Genomic DNA, 20598 nt, shown 5'->3' with positions numbered 1-20598 from the left:
TTTTTAGACCCATTTAATTTGTTTATGGATTGTTCGTTTGCACCTAGGCTGCTGATGGCTTGGATGATGATAGACTAATAAATGGATATGTTTTTAATCTGTATTGTCTTTGGTTGAGAGCAAATAAGTTGCTACTTTGTGAATAGATTAAATGGACATGTTTCGCTTGCACCTAGGCATCGGGCAGCCGCTCACAGATCCGCCCGCCGCCGCCGAGCAGATCCTTCGTCCTGCCGCCGAGAAGCCGCGCCGGGCCGGCGCGCCGCCCCACGCCACCAGAGAGAGTGAGGAATAGAGAAGCCAGCGTGAGAGAGAGAGGCTGAGAGAGAGGAGCCAGTGAGGCGGTGAGTGTGACTGAGAGAGAGGCTGAGAGAGAGAGAGAATGGTTTTAGTGGGCTTCAGTTTTTTTACCTTCGATCTACTCTATTTTAAATTCTAATAGTTCTCCTAGGGTCTCCGTGGGTATAAATCCACCCTCGCCCCCTGACTAAAACCAAGGTCCTGGCCTGAACCTCCATGTGGACAAATCATCCCCTGCTCCCGCGGGTAAATTACCATCCCTAGTGGCCACACCCGGGCACTATGGTGGGAGATACGACCCATCACATGGCCCATGCGTCTACGGCATGCAGGATGCAGCTAGGCTGAGCCATCTTGTTTTAGGCTATGTATGATTTAGTTTAGGATTATTGTAGTCTGGTTTATTAGAAATAAGCTGAAACAAACAGATATAGTATTGTATTAGATTGTTATAATCAAGAGTCCACATTACTGTAATCTAATAAGCTCATCCAAAGATGATTTTTTTAATATTATTACGTGACTTTAGACCTATTGTCCTAGGATACTTTAAAATAATTACTTACCTTTATCATTTCTTTATACTTTAGTTTATAATAATCCAGTTTACAGTAATCTGACTCAATAATCTACTACGACCGTCCCATGTTGTAAGATATTCTGGGTTTGTCTATATTCATTTATGTATCAATGTATATATTTTGTATATGTGTTTAGATTTATTAGCATATATATAAATTAAAGTAAAACCAGTAAATCTTATAACGTAAATCTTATAACGTAGAACCGAAAAAATATATTATAACAAACCGTGCCTTGCACATGCATGCCCAGTGCCCACGCTCACCCAGGCAGATGAGACACCATCACCGAGTCGCAGCAGGCAGACGACGAGACGTTGGTTATATTCATAGGGGTGTTTAGGTTGGGTTTAGTTCCCAAAAATTTTTAAGAGACAGATCACATCAATATATACGGTTACATATTTGAAGTGTTAAACGTAGTTTAATTATAAAATAAATTTTAGACTCCGCCTAGAAACAACGAGACGAATTTTTTGAGTCTAATTAATCCATCATTAGCATATGTTGTTTACTGTAGCACTTATGCCTAATCATGTACTAATTAGGCTATTTATCTCACTATTTCCCCCACAACTACGCAATTAGTTTTAATGTTCATGTATATTTAATGTTTTATTTAGATGTCCAAAGATTCGATATGATGTTTTTGAAAAAAAATTTTGGGAACTAAATAGGCCTAGTTGGAGAAATAAAAATTTTTGGGTGTCATATCAGACGACCAGATATCGAAAGAAGTTTTGGGATACGAATGAAAAAACGAATTTCACGGCACGGCTAGAAACCGTGAGACGAATCTTTTGAGCCTAATTAATCAGCCATTAGCATGTGTGGGTTACTGTAGCACTTATGGCTAATTATGCTCAAAAGATTCGTCTTACGATTTCTCACATAACTGTGTAATTAATTTTTCGTTTCATAAATATTTAATGCTCTATTTAGATGTCAAAGATTCGATGTGATGTTTTAGGGGAAAATTTTTAACAACTAAACAGGGCCTTAACTGAAATCCTCTATTCGTCACTCGTTGTACTATGCACGGAGAAAGTATAGGAAAGATAAACACTGTCGCTGCTAAGGGAGGAACAGATGAGGAAGGCCATCCAGTGCGGACGGGTGCGATGGCTGCCGCCGCTGAAGTATTCACGTGTGCGGAGAAGAACGGCCGGATCCTTTCCCTTTGTCAGAGGCCTTTTCTTTTGCGTCTAGCTAGCTGCTCCCAATTGCATCTTCACTTCTACCGCAATGCGCAATCTGCTCGTCGTAAAATCACTAGTGCTGGCTTCGTGTTAACGTGCTACTGATTGATCAGCTGGTATATAGACATGCAATCTGTAGGTACGTAGTAGCTAGGCAACAATCGACAGATCTTTGCAAACGTCGAACGACGTGATGGCAACAAATTAAAGGAAGCTTTTTTGGTCGACAAGAATAGACCTTGCAGGGGCTGCAGCCTGCAGGTGATACGTAGTTATACGACACTACTTCGATGATGTTGAAAGCTTCATTACTAACCATATCCACTATCACGGCTAATTAAGCTTTAATTAATCATTGTAGCGACATGGACGGACATCCGCACGTCGCGTCTGGTGCTGAACTGCTGATCGATCGATCTCATGCATCAATTCCGTTCACACGTGACGCCATTGCCCGTGAATTCGAGTGTCATAATCAGTCGTTATATATGCCCGCCTTTTTAATTTGCTCGATCGATCGTGCATAACCCACTCACGCAGGGGGTGGAAACTGGCTTGGCTGGGTTAGGTAAAAGGTAAGGTTACGGTGTCTTTTACTTGGGTATTAGCGTAATAAAATTTATATCTAACTATATATTTTTATAAGCATATTAAATATTTTATTTTAAACTTTGGTAAGATATATTTATCAATTTATCTATTTTACAATGATACATGACATAATTTTATTACAGAGTTATATATTTTAGTTTTAATTTTACCCTTATAGAATTTATACTACACATACTAACGGTTAGTATAACAAAATCAGTGTCGTTGGATTCGAAGCAATAGATGGCTTACAATCATTCGAGAGTGCCTTAAAAAATCCTAGGTAAAAGAGCTAAAACAAGAAGTTCTCTCGGCTTAGCTCGAGGTGACAAATGAAAAATAATTTATAAATAAACTTTTTATATATGTGTTCTTAGCTATGCTGAAAATAAACTATAATAAGAAATCCCAAAATAAACTTTTTATATATGTGAACTCATATCTAAAAGCTATGCTGAAAATAAACTATAATAAGAAATCCCAAAATGTACTCCTAATTTAAGACTAAAATTTTAAAATTTTGTTTATAAGTATAAGCAGAAACAAAATGATAAGGCCAGAGTAGTTTTCTGGCTCGTCTTACTGGTGAGACTACGATAAACTTCACATATAACTAGTCAAACGAAAGTTCATAAAAATATCGAGGCACAAGAGTAGAATGAACTCGTATCTTTGATTCTCTATATTCCATATAATAGGTATAAGTTAATAAACAAGAACTCCACTAAATAATATTACAAATCCATATGATCATATCATAGTTTAGGCTCGTCCTAGTTTAGAATCAACAAGTGGCTTGAAAGCCAGCTCGAGCCCGATTCTTTTTGAAACGAGCAGAGAATGAAAGTTGAGATTGGTCTGTTTGACTTTCGAGCCAAGCCATGTGAGCATGAACTAGGTCTTAACCAAGCTTAGACTCAATAGGGGTTGTTTGGGTTTCTCATAAAAAAAAATACAAACAACATATTTAGAAATGAAAAATATTTTATGAATAAACTTTTATATGTATTCTTAGCAATCTAAAATCCAAATCTAAAAAATAAACTTAAGTAAAAACCCAAAATCAACTTTAAAATAAAAATTTAAATCTTAACTTATATGAATAAAGAAAAGCGAAAAGGTAGCAGTCACGGTCAGGACACCCGCGAAAATAGAAACTACCGAAAAAAACAACTTGACTGCTTTTTTTGCTATTAAAATATTATTTGTTGAGGCGATGACCTGAGTCAAACTCCATGCCTTAGGATTTTGCTCTTTTTTATTTCCTTTACAGTAGGAGTGAATGAGTGACTGGTCCACATAGTAGTAATTTGGACCAGAACTTCATGGTAGTTGGATACAGTACAAGTTAAAGGCCCATTTCGTGTCAATTCTCTATTGGGCTTGTTGGGTCATAAGTGCAGGACAATAATACATCCTGACGACCCCCTGAAGCACTCGTTTTCATTCTTTCATTTTTGCTAGCCATTTTAGATGTTTCAATTGAACTTCGTACAGTATTCGTGTTTCTTTCCTAGGGAGAACACACATTATTCCTGTTCGATGGGTGTATCAATGATGAACCGAAGGTGTTGACAGTTCGACACGTCAGGCAGAGGCATATAACAATTGACGTGCACGGGTGTACTACCACCATATAAATGAACCATGCTTTTCCCAAGTACCAAATGTACACTAATCTCGTAGTATTAATACTAATGTGTCAATTGTGTACCAATTTGTGGATGGACCATATTGCAAAGAACCAATACTGATCTTGCCTTATGATCAGGTATGCTGTAAGCTTGCTTCTGCAAACTTCATAAGACGGTGACATGGGTGACTTTTTAGCCTCTGAAGATCACCATGATCATATACCTTCTGCTAAACTCGCTCTGGAAACGGATGGCAAAAAGACATGTGCATCCTGTCCTGTTGCTGCCCACTGGTAAACACTGCATAAGCAAGAGGTTATTATTGGAGACTGTTCGTAGTTTTCATTCCAGACACCTTGGTGCACAGTCCTCATTTATTTGTTCAAGGGATTATGAGAGAGACATTTACTCTCTGTGTTCCAGAACATAAACATTGTTTCATTCAAGGGCAAGATTGGATAGAGGAGATATAGCCATTCATGTTTCTAGGCACAATGAAATAAGTATAGTTAAATATCAATGAATAAAAGATAGTTACTATCATTACTCTTACTACTACCAATGCTAATTACCACCAAAACAGATTAATTATTCCTTGTCAGCACTAATCTTAACATGTTTTTTTACTAATTATCACTAATCATGTACTGACGATCAAAGTTAATTAGCAAATGTGGATAGCTAAATCCGGTCACCGGATGGCCTCATTCAGCATCTTACACTCCATATGGTGGTCGTCTCATTCACACACATCCACCAATTAAACGAGCATAAAACTGGCATGGTCATCTCATATCCACATATATTCATTCAACCAAACACGCTCTTAAATATTTTAGCAAACATTACTATTAACAAACCTAATAGGTGTTAATTGACAACCCAACATAGGTGCAAGAATGACAACTAGCACCCGGAAAGCGACACATATGAGATGAGAGCATAGGTGCTGAATTAAGAACCAATACTTAAGGGTGTCCAACGAAGCAAAACAAAAGCACCGAGCTTAGCTCGAAAAAAGCCGATACTTCAGGCCAATGCAAATCATCCAACTCCAACTCAAATCGGGATCATCGCGGAGCAATAGAATCTTAACATTCATCACCAAAAATTACAAAAACTGAAGATTGTCAAAAGTGAGGCCATGGTTGCTGTAGCTGCTCACCGGAGGCTGAACTAACCACTACCGCCACTGTGCAGGCCGACAAAGAGGCCACGATCATATTAGGGTTGGGGAGGAAGATCCATGGGGTAAGGGTAGGGTACCTTGTAGGAGATGTCTACCACTGCTGGTGCAAGGTGAGGCGAGCTCATGGCGGATCTAGGCACCCCAAACCTCCATTCGATCGAATATGCTGAGGGAGGCATGATGACCGATCGATGCCATGAAGTTGAGGAGGGCATTGATGACCTCTAGGATCGGCTGCACCATCCTTGTGATCACTGATGAATCTGGGGAGACCAAGGCCACATCTGACGACACGAGGAGGAGGAACACTAGGTCGAGTCGGAGTCACCATCGTTACTGTCTTGAGGGGCTATTTAGTTCCCAAAATTTTTTCCCATAAACATTACATCGAATCTTTGGACATCTAAATAAAACATTAAATATATATAAACATTAAAACTAATTACACGAGAAAATAGAAAGACGAATCTTTTAAGTCTAATTAGGACGTGATTAGCCATAAGTGCTACGGTAACCAACATGTGCTAATGACGGATTAATTAGACTTAAAAGATTCGTCTCACGGTTTTTAGGCGGAATCTAAAATTTGTTTTTTAATTAGACTAAGTTTAATAGTTCAAATGTGTGTTTAAAGTTTTGATGTGATGTTTTTGCAAAAAAGTTGTGTAAACTAAGGCTTTGTTTAGTTCCCAATTTTTTTTCAAAACATCACATCGAATTTTTGGACACCTAAATAAAGCATTAAACATAGATAAACCAAAAAATTAATTGCACAGTTATGTAAGAAATCTTAAGACGAATCTTTTGAGCCTAATTAGTCCATGATTAGCCATAAGTGCTACAGTAACCAACCTGTGCTAATGACGGATTAATTAGGCTCAAAAGATTCGTCTCGCGGTTTCTAGGCTAGCCGTGAAATTCGTTTTTTCATTTGTGTCCAAAAACCCCTTTCGACATCCGCTCAAACATTTGATGTGACACTACTCCCAAAAATTTTCTTAATCTAGACACCACCTAAATAACCCCTGAGATTTTGTTGTCAGCGGCGAGGAGAGTACGGTGAAGAAAGAGGCAGGAAGGAGAGGACATGTATGGCAGTGGGATGAAGTGGAAGTTGACACTTAAAAAAAATCCACACCCGGTGACCTAACGTCTTGGATGTTACCTGTTCCAATTTTTCTAGAAAATCAACACCAATACTGTAAGTCCCAGTTTTTATCTATAACCGACACCAATGAGCTATCACCTATCAAGGGTTTTACAATAGTGAATAATAAGTGCAGGGGAAAGTTTTCTCTTTTGGTAATCTTTGTGATCAAAATTTTAATTCTGAATCTATATATATTATACAGTTGTCACCTCATCTAGAATAATAGCCTTTGGAAGTTTGGATCCCTATCATACTTTGACCACAATCATCATATGGCATATATATATTAATAACCCAGTGTAGTTAATCTAATTATTATTTCGCCACTAATACTATTAACTTTGGATAAGAGTTGCCAATTTGCCATTCCATTAACCCCATTCAATTTTATATGCATACACAAACAAAAAAGCATATATTATTTTTAAAATTGACAATAACTATATCTGCTAAGTAATAATCAATGTGTTAACCATAGAAGTAGCTTATGCTATATTCATATAGATTCCCACGGTAACACACGAGATATCATCTACTTAATTAGATTTATCTCCCATGCACCTGATTAGCTAAAAATATATGGATGTTTGTGTATTGAAATAATTACAATACAAATACTTATATTATGGTCATACAAATTATAAATCACAGTAATAATTGTATTTTGGAACGGGAAGATTGATCATGTGTTTGTGATCAGAGGATATTATCATAGATTTTGTTTTAACCATGTATGGAAACAACTGCCAGAGACAATACTAAGTGAAAGTCATATTTGATCGTGGACTGCTATAGATGGATCGGAAGTACAATTGTTTATCTTTTGAGGTATCGTATAGCACCTTTGTCTTTTCTTGTCCAAGATAACGGATCTGTTTCCCTTCTGAAGGAGTATTTGTTTAATTAGGGTGGTACACCAAGGATGCGTATGATTTGTATATTACACACTCGTTTCACATGAGCACGTACCTACCTAGACCATAGTGCATTGCTTAGATATATATAACCAGGGGCTGGCAAAACAAACCTGAGACAAAGCAACTGAACTGAAAAGGCTCCGACAAGATAAAAAATCTCAGTCACTAACTTGGCCTCCGAATCTAGGTAACCGACCAAATTTTATTCGGTCGATTTGGTTATCCACGTTGCTTAACCGAATAAACCAAAATTTGACCAAATAACCTCAACAAGGCCCAATAGTTCCATATGTACCAGCAAACTCTAATGCCCTCCCTCAGTCTCACTGTAAGTACGACCAAATTATATTACCTACGTACCTTAATTATTATTGATTAGACAAATATGATTAGACGAATAATACTGTAGCCATTGATCAATTGGATCATACGTAAGTCGGATATTTGAGTCATATGTATCCCCTCGCTTGGTCACACATCGAAACCCGTCTAGTGTCGTCTGTCTCTACCTCCACCTATGTTGCGACGCCGATGACGCCCAAAGGATGTGGTGGGCAGCGGTTACTCGGCCTCCGTCACTGTCTCAATGCCGATGAATTAACATCTCCACACCCTGACCGAACGGCCTCTTTTACTCCGATGCCTGCTCTGCCGCCTCCAATTTCGACACCCGCGTCATTGCATCCTCTGTTTTGGACGCTGAAACGTTGCTTCCAGCTTCACCTGCCACCTGATGGAGCACCTCCTCCTCCAACATCTCGACCCTACCTGGCTGCCGGCTCCACTACCTCCACTACGATTGTGATTTACTCCATGTAGCATTGCAAAGTTTGTATGTTGGGAATCGAATCCTCTGCAGTCGACTTCTCTCTGCAACCGTCACTGACATGTGGGCCCGGGAGGCGTTAGGCCCACATGTCAGCAAGTATGCTCTCTGCAGTCGACTACAGAGGGATCCTAATCCGTATGTTGAGACTGTAATACCCTCCATTTTAAATACGGATGTAATTGGATCCAACTTTATTTAGTTTCAATGCATTTGTTTAATTTCTACATTCACAAACTCGATCTAATGGAATGATTGCTTAAGGATGAACTTATGTAAAGATAAACAAAAGAGGGTAAAAATTAAAATGGTCTTATTTTAATATGGAGGGAGTAAACGAGAGAGGCTTATATCGTCCCATACATGTTTTTGTTAAGAACACTACATGATAGTATAACAGCAGTACTTTCTCTGCCTGTTAATAGATGTCGTCACTTTAACTTTTGGCATGACCTTGAGACCATTCATTCTTTTTTCTTTAGAAAAGGTGCATACATGCATCAAGTTACATTGCGTCTGTCAATTGTGGATAAAGGGCTTTTTTTACCATTCTTAAAAAATATCTCAAGGTACCAAAGAATTTACTATAAGTTTTTGATATTAACATTCTTGGTACCTCAAGGTACCACACCTTTTGCACTAAAAAGTGTGGTATATTGAGGTATTTTTTAAGGATGATAAAAGAACTCGTTGATAAAAGAACTTATATTCTCCAATACTTTAATTCTAGCAACAATGCTCCCTTCATTTGTCAATAGAAGATGCCAACAAATTTAGGGGCTGTTTAGATAGCAAAAATTTTTAGTGTGATTGTTACATCGGACGTTTAACAGGATATCGAAAGGGTTTTTCGGACACGAATGAAAAAACGAATTTCACAGCTCGCCTGGAAACCGTGAGACGAATCTTTTGAGCCTAATTATACCATCATTAGCACATGTTGGTTACTGTAGCACTTATGGCTAATCATGGACTAATTACTCTTAAAAAATTCGTCTCATAATTTCTCATATAACTGTGCAATTAGTTTTTTGGTTCATCTATATTTAACGATTCATTTAGATGTTCAAAGATTCGATGTGATGTTTTTAGAAAAAATTTTGGGACTACACAAGGCCTTAACACGACGCTTGACCATCATTTTATTTTAAAAATTTCGATGCAAATATGACAAAATGTTATTTTTAAAGTTCGTCGAGGATAAAATAATATATCAAAAGAAATAATATTTACTAAATGTTTTTTAATAACACACAGCTGGTCCAAGGCGTATATATTGGCTACGTTCGCAACTACATATTACATATAGCCTAACTAGCGCACATAAAATAAGAAAAAAATATTTAATTATTAGCTATTGCTTATCTGAAAATTTGATTAATCTAATGTTTTAAGCAACTTTTATATATATATATATATATATAGAAACGTACCATTTAGCGATTTCGGAAGCACGTAAATCCAGTGAAAAATTAGCCTCGATGAGCAGCAGTTGCGAACGTGCCAAAGTATGTTCGGTGGTAGGCGATTCAGCCACCAAATACGTGCACCAACCAAATAATCAGGACAGGGAAAAGGACGGCGAGGTTTAATCCTGGACACGACGACGCGTCCTGTTAGTCTGCCCATACGCTCCCATGCCCCCCCCCCCCCCCCCCCCCCAACCCATGGAGCCCTCGTGCGCGCGCGGAGCGCCCACACGGACACCGGACACACGCATCGCTCGCTCGCGCGTTTGTTTGCTCGGCGAAGACGCGCGTTACGACGATCGCACGCAACGCAACTAGAGGGGTGGGGTTATCTGGACCGCACGGGAATGAAGGTGGTGGTCGGCGGCTGGCGTCGCGGCGCACACCGATCGCCGTTAAATGCGCCGAGTCAGACACCCAACCAACACCACCACCCCACACCCCTTCCTTAAATGCGACGCTATCCGTGTATGGCTACGTACGCTGCCACACTACTAGTACTACACAATGCCACAAGAGCTTGCTCCATGCGTTAGCCAGCTTGAGATAATTTTGTGGGCTAAAAAATCCCGGTTCTTCTGAGTAATTTTTGAGAGTTGATCCAGCTTGTGAAATGTGTTAGCCTGCCTGTGTCATGATGAAATTGTGAATCATGTGCCCGTTTTAGTTTCCATTTCTACGCCGAAACCTCATCGGCATCGTACCGATCACGTACTGAACAATCAGTACCAGTCGTACAGAACAATCAGTACCAGTCGTACAGGGAGAGAGTCAGCGGCCTTCTAACAAGGGGAAATTTAACTTTTTATCACTTTTACATAGTGAGTGATAATTGATTTGTCACTCTTCTCTCATCGTAGCTATGGAGGTGATTAAGTGGTTATAGTAAAGAGTGGCAAAAAATTAGAAACCCTTCTAAAAAGGAGCGAAAATAAATTTAATTTATAGGAAACTCCAACTACTCCGAGTCTCTTGGCCTACGTAGGGTGATAATAAACATAATTTTAGCTTTAATACCTATAAAATTTTCACCCACCCTATTTTGAACCTATCTTATAAATTTTATATAGAAAAACCTGACTCATTACCACCACCACCCTGTGTCTGTGTAGGGAGATACAACCAAAGCATATAGCAGGAATACTCTGTCCATTCTATGTTATAATATTTCTTGCTTCTCCTGAAACTTCCATTAACATTAACAAAAAAAAGCATTTTCTATACAACATAAACATGCAATAAAAATATATCTAAGGATGAGTTTATTGAAACTAATTTAATTTGCATATGTTGTTACACTATTTAAGCTTAACAAACTTAAAGAAATTTAAATAAACAAGCCTAAATCATCTAATAATATAATGGAGGTAGTAAGATTTTACAGTGATCTCTCTAATGAACAGGTAAAACTAGTCTATGTTAATTTAAACTCTTACCGTTTGCCTACTTAGCTTATCAGTCATAGCTAAAATTTATATTTTGGAATTCATTTGAGGCTATTTGTTTTTATAATATATATTTTTCACTCATGCCTTTTAAACTGTAAATACGACCAATATCCATAAATTATTTTTGGTTTCCTTGTTCATTTTTGTATAGCTTGTCATACTTAGGCAGCGTTAGCTCCTCTTTACTTATCCTAGATTTTCTTGTTTTTCACGCACATGCTTCTCAAACTGCTAAACGTGTATTTTTTGTGAAAATATTTTATAGAAAAATTATTTAAAAATCATATTAATCTATTTTATATTTTTTATAATTAATAATTAATTAATCATGTATAAATCTATTACTACGTTTTCTGCGCCGGATAACTAACCCACCTTCCCCCTCAGTCCCGAACGCAGCCTGACTTGATCAAAACCTATTGTCTAGTAGGGATGAAATGGTGCACATATAGACTGATATCGTTCGTATCTTATTTGTTTTCATATTTTAGGCTAGATATGAACAAATATGAATAATTCGGATATATAAATAAATATGAATGATCTCGAACACAAATAAGGATGAAATATGATTGGATATGAATACGAAAACAAATATAACTCAAAACACGAAAGCCACCCATACTTCTAATGTAATGAAATACATCACACCATATGAAGAGTTTCATCGTGGACTAAACAATGTCCATTAAGTTCAAGACATACAACATCGCCAGTATAAATGTATGCCTAATCGATATTATAACATATAACACATAGTATATATAATTTGTAAAAGTATTTAAAAGTTTAAATAGTATTAATAGTATGTAATTGTGTTAGTGGGATGGATTACTATTAAAATATAAAGAGGTAGATTGAAGGTCTATAGTTACTAAGAAACGAGTTATGTTTTATGTCTTTGGCAGATATCCAAATACTACTGTTATATACATATCTGTGTTGGTTGGAAACTCCAATCCCATATTCATGTGTGAGATAAATTAACCGTATCCATATTTATATATGGTTTATCCTCTCTAAGTTATATCCGTGTTTTTTTTTTCTCCATAGTGAAGCAAAACTATCTACTTCGTTTTCATGGGTACAATATTGTCTCGCTAGCTAGACAAGAACAGAGAATACTCGGGTCGCGTTCGGCTTGAGAGGGATAAGTCCCTGACATGGAAAACATATTAATAAATTAGTATATAATTAATTAATTATTAATTATTAAAAATATAAAATAGATTAATATGATTTTTAAAAAAAACTTTTCTATAGAAAATTTTTTGCAAAATGTACACCGTTTAACAGTTTGGGAAGTGTGCGCGTGAAAAACGATGGAGTAAGTTAACTTACCTGGGGCAAACGAACGCGACCTTGGTTTTTCATAGAATCCACTCCCTATCGGCTTCCTTTTGTGATCTTGAAAAGCAAGATGTGCCAAGGGAAAGTAAATCAAACCCCTCAAGCAACTACACCCTCAAGAACTTTTTTCCTTATCTATCTTTTGGCAGTAAAGTTTAGCAATGCCTTGATCACACGTAAGATCGACTGTCTAGTTATCTACTACTATTGGGCATTGCCACATTGAACCAGAGTTTTCGATCTCTTGTTTCGACCATATCCTTATGGATATCAACTGATCTTGTACCTCGGCGTTTGCTTTCGCTATCCATGTGACAACACTCGTCCAAATGAGATTAGAGTCCATCTCCGGTACATTCCACTGACAGTAGAATTTAATCGATAATATTGATCTATTTTTATCAGACGACTGTGATTAAATTATACTACCAACGATATTAAATAAGTGCAGTAGAAATTTGAAAAATGTAATATCGTCCTTTTTATTATGATTTTTATTACCAAATTACAAAATACTACTAATCAATTAATTAACGAAGTAAAAAATACCATTTTTAATAAATGATCGAGATTAGTTTTACGAGAGTTGTATAATATAATATTACCAGCAGAATGCGCTGGAGAGTGACCCATAAGATTAATCCAATATTGGTTCCTCGCACAAACTCTTAACTTGAACAATTGCCGCACGCCATCATTGTCATAGATGCGGCTAGCAGCTCAAATCCCGCATGAATGTGCCTCAATTCCTGAAATTCCCTGTCTCCTTGCTCGGCTAGTTAACAAAAACATGTTCTTCCTCTTCTCTTGTTTTGTTTTGGGGTGCGGGAAAGTGGGATAGAAGTGGACCGGATGATGTCCAGCAGTACAAAATATGATCATGGGTACACGACTCTGTCACACAGAAGATTTTGCTAATTTGTTTAGTGATCTCAATACAGAGAATATTGCGTTTAGTGACTCATTCATAGGCTGGATGCACAAGATCGCTAGTTGTCGTCTAGAGGCACGTGTTACAGCTGAAGCAAAATTATTGACTTGCGTCCTTGTCCTGTACTGCCTCTCTTTCAGGAAGGCACATTGGATTATTACTTTCTCCAACCGTCAACGTATTGATAAGATGTTTCAAAAGTATACTTATGTGAAAGAAAAATGTCATTTTAACATGGCAAATATCAACACTACTGTTGGTAGTTTCTTTTTTACCTTGGGCTACACGCTCTAAAACATCTTCTATCTGAGATAGGGAGAGATACTGAGCTAATTAATTTATGTTTTAGCTCAAATTTTGGGTGCCTATCACAAAGCCATTCTGCAACCTGCATCAATGACAACAAAATGATATTTTTGGATTTTATTTTTTAAAATAAATTGCAACTAGCACTCTACAAAACTAAAAAAAAAAGAGATCTTTTAGAAGAAAGACAGCGCAATCTTGAAGTTGAAATATGTAAATTTTGTATGGACTCCAGTGCACAAGGGAGGAGAATCCCAGCGCTATTAATGCCCACCATCACACTCGTACGCCGCTTTAATACACGCACACTCCCCGGCAGCAAAGCATCATTCGCGTCCGTCCCAAACCAAGAAACCAAGAGCGCCGCCGTCGGCCGGCGAGGGCGAGCCATGGACCACCGCACCTACAAGGGCGGCGTCAAGGCCTACTGGAAGCACCGCGGGTACTACCGCCTCGACGCCGCCGCGGCGCAGCGGCGCGCGCCGCTCCCCACCGCCGAGCTGGGAGGAGGGCGGCAGGAGGAGCGGGGCGCTCGTCGGCGCCGCGGGTGGCGCGTGCGGCGCGGGCTGGGGCTCGGGAGGCGGGTGCTGCGCGCGCTGTCGCCGCGGCGGTGGCTCGTCCGGCTCCGGGACGCCTACGTCTCGGCCATGCTGCGGCTGGCGTCGTCCCCGGCCGCCGTCGGGTTCGGCGCCGGCGCGCCCTACTGCGCCGCGGGGCAGGAGGCCTTCACGCGGCCGCGGCAGCTCAAGGAGTACGACGAGAAGATGCTCGTCGAGATCTACCGGTCCATACTCGCGCGCGGCGGCGGGCCCATCGCTGTCCCCGGCGACGTCCCGCCGGCCGCCGCCGCCCCCGCCGCTGCCACGGCTATCCGGTTGCCTACAGCCGCCTAATCAGCAGAACAAACAAGTTTGTTCCTCTGTACTTGTGAGTTGTGAATGTAGTAACTTGTTTTCGCAGAAAACATCTGCTCCTGCTTGTAAAATCAAGTGCTTTCTTTCCCCACAAAAGCAAGAAAGCCGTATATTTTCGTTTCTGATTACATGCAAAAATTAAATTATCAACTCTAAATTTAAAGTTGATTTTTTAAGTTTTTTTCATATAGGTTATTTTTCATTCTTTGCTTTTAAATTACTATAAACATATATATATATATATATAATTTATCTATAAATTAATTTTCGTTTGTAAATCTTTTTGTTTGAAAAAAAACAAACTAAGACCATTTTCATGGTCCATATACCATATGTCGATTTTAATTTGGAATGACTAATCTGTTGTAGTATGCATGTGGCTAATAGTGCAAAGCATAGGTCAACCTCACAGAAAATGTGATAAGAACGCTAACGGTGCGCGTCATATAGCCAAAAGCACTAATGAGATCTAAGTTTCGTCAGCAAGCTTCCTGTTCCTGTTAGACTACTACTTCTACTTCTATTAGTATGTAATTATAAGCCAGCAGCAAGTTTAATAGAAGGATCAAGCGTCATCAGCTTTGCTCAGCCACGCATTGTGATAACAATTAAACCAATTGATATGATGTTGACATCCTGCTTCTTTTATTGAGAAGAAAAGGCAGGATTGGTTGGTTAATCGGTCTGTTTATTTGTCATTATATTCATAATTCAGCCGATAAAATATCGTTATATTTGTTTATCATAAAATTCCTGCAAAATCAGCCAACACCGTCTATCGGCTAGGGTCCTAAAACAATATCGGCTATTCGGCTGGTGCAGTATTTAGGTCTAGTGATTTATCCTTGTTTTTATATCTTATGAGTTATAGGGTCAAACTGACTAGCACGTTTGTTTATTTGAAGATTCTAATATGTATTGTATGGTCAAACTGACTAGCACGCTTGTTTATTTTAAGATTCTAAATAGGTTATGCGCTGAAGCAATCTAAGAAAGGCTTCTATGCCTCGTGTGTGACACGTCATCAAATCAAATTTTTGACGTCAATTGTTGGGTAGACATTAGAGACATGCTCCACTATTTCTACCATGAGATTCTCAACCATAGACATTATGATAACAACAATTTTATCATTCTTGATAAAGTATCAGGATGCATTATATTTTCTAGTATAAAATTTGGTACATTTAGCTACTTTATACTTGGAGGTACCAAAATTAATTTTGAGTGTAAATTTTGAATTCTAGAGGTAATTTCTCAAATATGGTAAATTGCCCATGTGGTAAACACTAACTAGAGGAGCCAAAGTAGAGGCACAAGTCTAACAGAGATGAATTGACATACTAATTAAACAATGTAGCAGAAAAATAACAAGTGTGGTGTGACAATGTATAGTTACATGATATTGCTTGGTGTCAACATATGATATCATCCGTTCTATTTGGTCTTCACCGTAAGCAGAAAAGAGTGCAAATAAGTTTTCAAATGTAATGTTGTAGATCTATATCTTTCTTAATTGTCAAGAGGATAGTAGAAGCATGTGAATGCATTATATTTTCACGTGAGTTATTTGCTGATTAAAACCAAGAAATTGCCTTTCATCTTCCTCTAAATATCTGATGAGGTGAGTAGGGCAATACCCTTTGGCATGGAGCACTATATGATCAGAACAGCACCCTCGTCAACTTCTTTCTGTTCAGAATAGAATATGTCTGAGTTTGACCTAACATAATGAACATGGACGTGAATGTGAGTCATGTCACGATGAAATAACATTATGCCCTTTTCACGCTATAAGACTTTCCAACGTATTTAGATTCATATGGATACTAATATATATATATATATCATATAAATTGATCAATGTATGAATCTAGATAAGGCTAAATTTTTTTATGATATGAAACAAAGGGATTACTTACTATCGAGGAACCATAGAAGTTGAGAAATTGAAGAGAGTTAGTTTATACCTTCGTCGGAAAATCCTCGTAATTTCTATTGCTTGTTGAAGGCTTGAATTTGGGAGTGATGTGCAATCGGAAATCCGTATGACCTCAAGTCTTGCTGGTAGAGTTGAATTGGGGATTTTTGGTCCATTGCCATCCACAAATCTACTATAACCTGGAGTATCTGTATAGTTGTTTTGACTATGTTTTGTTGACACCCAACATTCTTCTAGGCCTTTTATTACCACAAGATCGTGGCAACCCTTGACAGTAAGCCTCTTCAAAGCTGCCATATTGTATAATGACAGAGATTTCAAGCAGAGACAATTGGAGATGGTAAGCTCCTGGAGGCAAGGGAAACCATGTTGGCCTTCGTCATGCAGCCAGTCATTCCACACAGTCATCTCATCAAACAACAACGTCTGAAGAGCTGGGAATCGTTGCAGTGCTACCTCCTCGCCATAGAATTCACTTCCAATAGTTCGTACCCAACTCATCTCCCTGACCTCAAGATGCCTGAGGTATGGAAGTTGTCCTAATGGTGGAAGAGAATCAGATGAAAAGTCACGGATGATTACAGTCTCTAGCTGTTGAAAGGAAGGATGTCCAACCCACTTGGGATAACTGCAACCCATGTACTTCTCAATTTCAATCCACTGAATTCTGTTATGAGGCTCAAGGCTGTCAAGTACTTCCAAGTCAATTTCTTGCGAGGATCTCACTTGTGATTTAGGGTTATCCCCATAGCGGATGTGGCTGTTCCACTGCAAGCACAAACGTCTAATGTGCACCTTTGTTATCAGATCAGCAACTCTTGCTTCACAAGTGCGTTCCCAAGTGATGTGTTCTAGGGATGAAATCCTTAGTGGCCCTTGCAGATTGTTCAGGTTTTTAAGTTCTGCCACTCCTGCTGTCTGGCCATTGAAGTGCACAATGAAGACTGGCAGTGTTTGCAGTTTAGTCAACTTGCCTATGCCCTCGGGTATACTTTTGAACTTGCAAATCGGTATTGCAGAATCATTTTTGCCTAATATATTATAATCAAGATGTCGTAAATTCTGTAATTTTCCTATATCTTTGGGAAGCTCAACTAGGAATCTGCAGCATCTCAAGTCAAGTGTTTGCAGATTGAAGAGGCTACATACTGCCTGAGGTAATCGTACAATATCTGTACAAGAAAGACCTAGGTATCTTAGTTGCTTCATGTTACCAATAGTGTGGGGTAGTTCAGATAGTCTGCAGCTGCCAAGTTCCAACACTCGTAGAAATCGCACATGAGGGTTCATGAAGAAATCCCTTTCAAAGTGCACCACAACAGAATAACCACCGGAGTGTACTTGTAGGAAATCATCATTTCCACCATCTAAGCATAACAACACTGACCTTAGTGATTCTTGATTCTGTCCTCTGCTTGATTGTACTATTATAGGCGTCTCTAGTGCTTTGGCTGAGAGGAAGGCTGAAAAGTGCCTATCATATTGGCTTCTAATGATATCTAGCCTTGGGCTGGTTATGTTTGGTAGATCCTGGAGTTCCTGTTGCTGACTTTGATCCCTTACAAGTGACTTAGCAAGATCATGGATAAGGTCATGCAGTGTGAAATAGCAGCCAAGACCTCTAGCATGCTGTTGCTGAAAGAATGATCTCCCAACTAGTTCAGATATGTATTTATGGCCTAAAGATTCCATCCGGCCTGACTGTGCTGCTTGTAGATATCCATGGGCAGCCCACATCCTCACAACATTTTCCTTATCAAACATGTACCCTCTCGGAAACAATGAACAATAGAGAAAGCACGGTTTTATCTCGACTGGCAAATGAACATAGCTCACCTTTAATATATCAAGAACCCAGTCTCTCCCCTGGGTCAAGTTCCAAATATCAGAGGCAAGGATATCATTCCATGTTTCCTCGTCGGTTTCAGAAGACAGCAGACCTCCAATCACTCTTATTGTTAGAGGAACTCCACTGCATTTCTCAACTATACCTCTACCGATGGTTTCAAGAGTTTCAGAGAGCCTAACAGAAGAAGGACATCCTTGTGCAATGCAATGGTAGAACAAAGCCCAACTTGCTGTTGGATTTAGGCCATTCAAATTAATTTGTGGCATCCTTCTGCTCATGATCTGTGCAACATTTTGATTCCTTGTGGTTGCCACAATACGACTTCCTCTTCCCCCACGGTCTAGAGGCAGCCTCAGTGAATCCCACTGGAGCGAATTCTCATTCCATATATCATCTAGGACGATTAGAAATCTCTTTCCCGAAACAATATGTCGCAACCTATTCTGAAGAGCATCCAGCTCAGTTAGACCACAAGCTTCACCCTGAATAGACTCAATAATGGCTTTTGTTATTCTTGCCACATCATAAGCTTGTGATATCCAAGCCCAAGCTCTTATGTGAAAGTGATCTTTCACCTGCTCATCGTTGTAGACAAGCTTTGCAAGTGTAGTCTTTCCCATGCCACCCATTGCCACTATGGAAAACACTTGCAAGTTGTTGTCAGTACCATTATCATCATTCAGGAGGTCATGCAGTAACTTACTCTTCTCTTCATCTCTTCCAACGATCCCCGTCTCACTAGCTAGAGAACTCGAAGCACGCATGTTGCTGGCTCTTGCTCTGATTTGACCATCACCTTCTCGTAGAGAGAGGCTCTCTCGAAAGCTGATAATAGAATTAAGTCTATTTCTGACTTTGCTGATTTTGTCGACCATATCTGAATCTAGGGATTTATCATGCTCATTCACCGGAGAGTTAACAGTATCAAGTACCTGAAATTTCCTCTTGACAGCATGCTCATCGGTGTTCATCTCCGCTTCATCTTGGACTGTCTTGTAGGACAACTCATCGACGATATCCTCCAAATCGTATGCGACTTGCCTGAGATCATACAGCCACATCTTCACATGCAGATCTTCTATCTCCCTCCGATCCGCGTCAGCTAGCACGGCTCGAATTCTACGAAGTATGTCCTTCATCTCACTGAATTCGGTTGCAGTTGCTGATAATTTCCGTGGATCGGAGGAAGAGCAGGATGGTATTTGGACTGAAGTAAATAGTTTGGCCAACACGCCAGCAAGAGTGAACAGGATTGTGGACGCCATGGCTGATGAAGGATGCTAATTCTTCCTTCGATTCCACAATGCTGAGCCAAAATATGTATGTGTAGTGTTTAAGGAACTTGTGATTTGGTGGGAAGATGAGCTAAGTACGCAACCCCAGTTTACAAATCATGATAGATGCTTCTGGGTGCGTCAGATTTCGATAAAACTAGGACTATGTGTCATTATCGCCGGTCTCTTTTTCTTTAATGTTTGAATGGGAGGAGAAACGTTCACCAATCTATATATGCACTCCTCCATGTTAAATAACACCAATGATTTTTCTTACGTATTTAACTATGCTTCTTATTCAAAAATTTATGTAATTATTATTTATTCTATTGTGATTGAATTTATTTTAACTATAACTTTTTTTTGCATATTTCATAAATTTTTTGAATAAGACGAATGATCAAACGTGTAACAAAAAGTTAACGGCTTCATCTATTCAAATACAGAGAGAGTATTACATTATTTGTGTTGAAAAATTACATCGTTAGTTGAAGATTAGGATAATTACCAATCATGATGTGAGTCCAAATCATGACTGTGATGCCCCGAAATAATTAGACAAAAAAGAAAACAGCTTAGCTAGCTGACCATTCCGCTAGAAATAATCAAATAATTATAGGAGCTTGTGGCCGTGGGCTCATTCAATCTAAATTTTGCTTATGCTTATGCTTAGAAGGTAAAATTTAAATTTTTAATCTTAAATCTAAAACTAATTTTAAGATTTTTTT

General features: G+C 38.8%; 3 protein-coding genes across 4 annotated transcripts; 1 reads left to right on the top strand and 2 right to left on the bottom strand.

Annotated features, from left to right (window-relative positions):
• The first annotated feature begins 14209 nt into the window (after window positions 1-14209).
• On the top strand, window positions 14210-14948 carry LOC121053287. Its single transcript, XM_040520021.1, has one exon. It carries the CDS (start codon window positions 14281-14283, stop codon window positions 14782-14784), a length of 504 nt encoding a protein of 167 aa, XP_040375955.1. The 5' UTR covers window positions 14210-14280; the 3' UTR covers window positions 14785-14948.
• Window positions 14949-16125: 1177 nt separating this feature from the next.
• Window positions 16126-18445, bottom strand: LOC102703909 (putative disease resistance protein At3g14460). 2 transcript variants are annotated; one of them, XM_015839160.2, is made up of 2 exons: window positions 16776-18445; window positions 16126-16528 (listed from the first exon to the last, which is right to left on the bottom strand). In XM_015839160.2, exons 1-2 carry the CDS (start codon window positions 18437-18439, stop codon window positions 16462-16464), a joined length of 1731 nt encoding a protein of 576 aa, XP_015694646.2. In that variant the 5' UTR covers window positions 18440-18445; the 3' UTR covers window positions 16126-16461. The 2 variants fall into 2 exon arrangements, with proteins under 2 accessions (XP_015694646.2, XP_040385706.1); XM_040529772.1 differs by having other exon boundaries at window positions 16126-16497.
• Window positions 18446-18593: 148 nt separating this feature from the next.
• On the bottom strand, window positions 18594-19861 carry LOC121053259 (putative disease resistance RPP13-like protein 1). The gene is made up of 2 exons (XM_040519898.1): window positions 18688-19861; window positions 18594-18613 (listed from the first exon to the last, which is right to left on the bottom strand). The coding sequence occupies exons 1-2, from the start codon at window positions 19859-19861 to the stop codon at window positions 18594-18596; spliced, it is 1194 nt and encodes a 397-aa protein (XP_040375832.1).
• Between the last annotated feature and the right edge of the window lie 737 nt (window positions 19862-20598).

Source organism: Oryza brachyantha, chromosome 1 (genome assembly GCF_000231095.2).
Source record: "Oryza brachyantha chromosome 1, ObraRS2, whole genome shotgun sequence".
NCBI lineage: Eukaryota > Viridiplantae > Streptophyta > Magnoliopsida > Poales > Poaceae > Oryza > Oryza brachyantha.
Note: the sequence above shows the minus strand (reverse complement) of the source record. Positions and strands in the feature narration are given on the sequence as shown.

What these genes read in the sequence shown, in the direction of transcription:
- LOC121053287 (XM_040520021.1), top strand. Translation starts at nt 14,281, where the DNA reads ATGGACCACCGCACCTACAAGGGCGGCGTCAAGGCCTACTGGAAGCAC.
- LOC102703909 (XM_015839160.2), bottom strand. Translation starts at nt 18,439, where the DNA reads ATGGAATCTTTAGGCCATAAATACATATCTGAACTAGTTGGGAGATCA. An exon ending in ACGAGGATTTTCCGACGAAG is followed by an intron (nt 16,529 to 16,775) that starts GTATAAACTAAC and finishes TCATTATGTTAG; the next exon opens with GTCAAACTCAGACATATTCT.
- LOC121053259 (XM_040519898.1), bottom strand. Translation starts at nt 19,861, where the DNA reads ATGGCGTCCACAATCCTGTTCACTCTTGCTGGCGTGTTGGCCAAACTA. An exon ending in AACAATAAGAGTGATTGGAG is followed by an intron (nt 18,614 to 18,687) that starts GTCTGCTGTCTT and finishes AACTTGACCCAG; the next exon opens with GGGAGAGACTGGGTTCTTGA.